Source organism: Vigna umbellata, chromosome 2 (assembly GCF_029865625.1).
Source record: "Vigna umbellata cultivar VRB3 chromosome 2, Vumbellata_1.0, whole genome shotgun sequence".
Lineage (NCBI taxonomy): Eukaryota > Viridiplantae > Streptophyta > Magnoliopsida > Fabales > Fabaceae > Vigna > Vigna umbellata.
Window position 1 is genome coordinate 12249845 of NC_142166.1, and position 4962 is coordinate 12254806.

Below are 4962 nucleotides of genomic sequence, written 5' to 3' on the forward strand. Positions count from 1 at the left end.
ATTAGGTCATCATTCTTTTAAAATTTATAGAATAGTTCTTAATGGTTAACAACATTAGTGTTTTCTTTGATGTGGGAAATAGTAATTCACCTTAATACTTCGTTTGTGACACGTGAAAAATTATTTAATTTTAAAAATATTTTTTATTTTTCATTTCATTCTTCTTCGCTGGCACACTCATCCCAACTCTCCACTTTCTTTAACAACACCACCTTCTATGATCCCTACAGAGCCAACCCCGCTGTTGCCTATTGCCATTTGTCGTTGTCATGCCATGGGAAGTGTTTGGCGTCACCACATTACCGTCGTTGCTATGTGCATGGCAGTGGATGATGTCAACACCACTCTTGCTACTACCATTTCAACAGGATCCAAAAATGACCATTGTGCCTCTCCGTTTTTTGGTCTCTTTATTTTTTTTAATTGTGCAGAAAATGTTGGACAATGGATGTAGAGAAGGTCACTTAGATGTGAGTACAAATTTAAGGAACCTCAAATCTTTGTTTTCAATTTTCTTTTTAAATTGGGGTAAGAGGATTTGGAATGGTGATGTGGGTGTGTTGATTTACGTGGTTGGAGGGTGAAAAAGATTATGTTGGGTGATAAATTTGTGGGTCTGATATTTGAGGGAGAAACCCAAGCTTCAGAAAGAAGAAGATGAAGTGAAAAAGAAAAATATTTTTTTGAATTAAATAATTTTTTATGTGTCTAAAACAAAATAGTGACGTGAATTACCGTTTGTCATATAAAAAGAAAAAACCAAATACTTTTAGTTATTGAGAACTGATTTATAAATTTTGAAAGAACGAGGATCTATAATGAAAAATAATAACAAAATTTATAAAAATGTTAGTGTCTTGTAAATACACATACCTTAAACCTATCTAACCAATACACCCATAAATCTAAATAAGAAAACCTCAATTATAAAAAACTTTTAAAATGAAATTTATAATGATTAAAATAATATATTTAGGAAAATACATAAACATTGTCAAAATATAAAAATTGTTCAATTTTAAAAGATGAAAACTACCATTAAAATTAAATTTTACATTAACAAAATTATACGAAAAAAAAAAAACCGTCTAGATTTAAGCCAGCGTTATTCTGGTTTTATGTTGTATATATTTTTTATATTTATTAAAATAAAAGAACAGTTCGAAATTTACTGAAAACTGAAAATAACAGAAAAGGAATGATATAAACCTATATCCTTCCTCTAAACTTGGTCTTCTCCGCCTCCCAGTCACCCTCACACCCTGAGTTCGTCCACTTGAATCGCTGAGTCAGTGAACGAGTCAAGCCATGTCGGACGAAGAACACCACTTTGAATCCAAGGGTGATGCTGGAGCCTCCAAGACCTATCCCCAGCAAGCCGGCACCATTCGCAAAAACGGCTACATCGTCATCAAGGGTCGTCCATGCAAGGTAGTACTAGCTTTTCATGTCATTTTTAGGGTTCTTGTGTCGTTGTTTCGTTCTTTCTCTCCGTTAATTTTGTTTTATGTAATTATTGCTTGCTTATGATTGTGGTTTTGGTTTCTCGATTTGGCTTTCGAGATCTGGTGTTCATATTTGTCGCGTTGTTTGTGCAGTTGATTGTTGACTATTGGATTAGGGCGTTGTTTGTGCAGTTGATTGTTGACTATTGGATTAGGGTTTGTGAACTCTTACGGCTCATTTGGGGGTTTTTCGGAAAACAAAATTAGGTTTTTATAGGAAATTATTTGGTTTTTGTACACTTTTGACCGTGTGCTCTGATTTAAGTACCGTTGTGGTATCTGGTCTCTCTTGGACATTAATTTATGTAGAATGATATTTTTATTTGTATATTTATTTTAGGTGTTTATTGATTGTGATTGATGCAATGGGTTTCTCTGTGACAGGTTGTTGAAGTTTCTACTTCCAAGACGGGTAAGCACGGTCATGCTAAGTGTCACTTTGTTGGGATTGATATTTTCACTGCCAAGAAGCTTGAAGATATTGTGCCCTCTTCCCACAACTGTGATGTATATTCCTGTTCATGTGTTTTTCAGTTATGTTTTTTCTTTCTTTGAGAGCACTTTATTGAAACTTTTTCTCTTCTGAAAATTTGTGTGTTTGTTTTATTATTCCAGGTTCCCCATGTGAATCGTACTGATTACCAGTTGATTGATATTTCTGAGGATGGATTTGTGAGTTTATGTTTCTGTTTACACTTCCTTCAATTCATCACTGTCTAAGAAGTTTGGGTTTGTGTAGTGTTTCATCTCCTGTTTTTTCAGATAATTGTAAAAACGTCACCTTGTTTTTAATTTATAATGTTTCTTTAATGTATTTAAACAACATCAACAACAAAGTCTTATTCTATTTAGTGAAGTCAGTTCTAGTTTTTGAAGACGAGTTTAACTTTGCCTCAATAACTGGAAAAGACTGTTATATTGTCAACTAGTTAGATGAGGTTGCCTATGTTTCTTGTATTTAAAAATGATTCTAATTTCGAACACTATTAGTGTAAAGACTCTTGCACTGTCAACCAATAAGAAATCTTCCTTGACATAACTTTTAAAGTAATACTTACTATTAAAGTCAATAATTTTCAATTATTTAGCAACCTATGATCGGATGATAGTCACTGTCAGTGTCTTCATTAATTAAATTCTTTGAAGATGTATTTTAGAAATGATAAACTGACCAAAATGTTGTTTTCCCTGAATCTTGTACAATATATGGTAATACAGGCCCATGGATGTAATCACATGTAAACATTGACAATGAAAACAAAATATTCATATATCCAACTAAAATGCTCTAATCTTGCCACTGTTTCCTGAATTTATATTTGAATGGTGTTTAGGTTAGCTTGCTTACTGAAAATGGGAACACCAAGGACGACCTCAGGCTTCCTACCGATGATAGTCTGCTTACTCAGGTCTGTAGAGTCCTACTGTTTTGTTTGTTGTATTTGTAGTCTGGAATGTTATACCTTGAGTACATTTATCCGGATTAGGTGAATGTGTCCATCAGAACTGTAAGAGAAGAAAATAAGAGGGTAAAGTGAATTAAGCTTCTCTTATAAATTGAAATCAACATGTACAACTTCTATAGAAGCTTTCTTATCTAGGTTTTCCATAATCAAAGGTGCATACATTTCTTGTAGTATATGGAAGGTTGATTCATTTTTCATTTTTAATTCCTTTTCTACATGTTTTTGTGAAGAAGTTTGTTCAGATAGTATTATACTAAATTCTCTTGTAATTCCAATATTATTCTATTCACCTAATTGTTTTTACTCTTAATTGTGTTTAATGATGTATCGTTTATTGGCACTGCAGATAAAGGAAGGATTTGCTGAGGGTAAGGACCTTGTAGTTTCAGTTATGTCTGCAATGGGTGAGGAGCAGATCAATGCCCTGAAGGATATTGGGCCAAAGAACTAGCCTCCGTTGCCCATAGTTTGTTGTTTTCATTTAAGCAAAGTTATATATTTCTGTACGATCTTTGTTAAATCCGAGTTTATGGACTCTAATCAGACTAGTTTTGCCAACCGTAATGATGTGACATAACATTTTGCTGTTCCCGTGCTGTCTTGAGATTTTTGAGATAAATTAGGAGTTTAATATTAAAAGTTATCTTTGTTTTCACTTATTTTGCATTTTAACTCCGATGTGCGTGGGATCGTTACAACAAAATTCAAAAGATTTTAAGATTTTGTGCAACTGCAAATATTCATAGCAACAGGCTTTGATGAATTTACCAATTTGGCTTGCGAAAAATATTTCAAGATTGTGTAACAAATATTCGTTATAAAGTATGTATGCAATTCTCTCATCCTAAAATCACATTCAACTTTGTTTGAAGTTCCTTTTGAAGTATAAGCAGTTGTAGTAGTCGTTTTGAAGTTTTACGAAAAGCTAAAAAACTATGGAACTGGTGTGGAAAGAGTTGCCCAGGAGCAATGCTCATTGAGGGAAGACTGTTTTCGTATCTTGCCAATTTTGTTTAATTATATTACCGCTATAACTTCAAATATAATCGGAGGGAAAAAATCACGTGTACCACAAGGACATGATATTATGATACTTTATAGTGTTTGGTTGACGGGAAAGAACTAGAGGAGAAAAAGATATGTTGGTCAAAAAAATAAACAATAGAAAGATAAAATTATTTTGTTTTCTTAAAGATCAAAAATAAATTTACCCCTTTTAACTATATAAACATGTTTAGTGTTTTTCTTTCTATTTTACATGTATGTATGTTTGATGTGGTGTAAGATTGAAAATATTGCCTATATTACATAATCTATTAGTGATCTTAACATTTTCTTTTCTGACCATATAATTAACTATGATGCATTATTAATAAATGGAGATAGAAAAGAGAGGTGTTAGTTTTGATTCATCAAGAAAGAAAATGAATAATTAAGTTTTCCTTTATCCAACATTCGTGGAGTATGTCAAACACTTTAAAGTTGTTGTTCACTATAACCATTATTCACATAATATGTTAATGATGTGAGTCATTTCATATTAGAAAACAATAATTTAAGGTGTAGATGATAAAGTCATGCATGTAGAAAGTAGAAATTATAAATAATAGGTATGTTCCTACGATTTTATTACTCACAGTTACTAAATATGTCTTTTATGCCCATTAGATGAATGATGTTGATTTTTAATTTGCAAGATTAACTTTGTTCAATCAAACTTGTATAGGAAACTCCATAATAGTGTGAATGACTTGTGTAATTATTGAAATGTTTGAAATAATATTATAACATAATGAAATTAAAGCATACAGTGTTCTTGATCATTTTTTGGAAGAAGCTTCTTAGATCATGGTAATGAGATACTATACAAGAAAATTGGTAAAACTTTTTGTTAGTTGTAAAGAGATTATCAATCCAATCTTAAGTAACTAAGAGTGTGGGACGTTTTAATTGGAATAATGATACTCAAACTTAAGAAAAAGTAAGAAAAA

The 4962-nt window shown here is 31.9% G+C and overlaps 1 protein-coding gene across 1 annotated transcript; it reads left to right on the forward strand.

Moving 5' to 3' along the window:
• Positions 1 to 1197: 1197 nt before the first annotated feature.
• LOC124821862 (eukaryotic translation initiation factor 5A-4) lies at positions 1198 to 3626 on the forward strand. Its single transcript, XM_047293807.2, has 5 exons — positions 1198 to 1431; positions 1890 to 2012; positions 2121 to 2177; positions 2840 to 2914; positions 3318 to 3626. The coding sequence occupies exons 1-5, from the start codon at positions 1309 to 1311 to the stop codon at positions 3420 to 3422; spliced, it is 483 nt and encodes a 160-aa protein (XP_047149763.2). The 5' UTR covers positions 1198 to 1308; the 3' UTR covers positions 3423 to 3626.
• The last annotated feature ends 1336 nt before the right edge of the window (positions 3627 to 4962 follow it).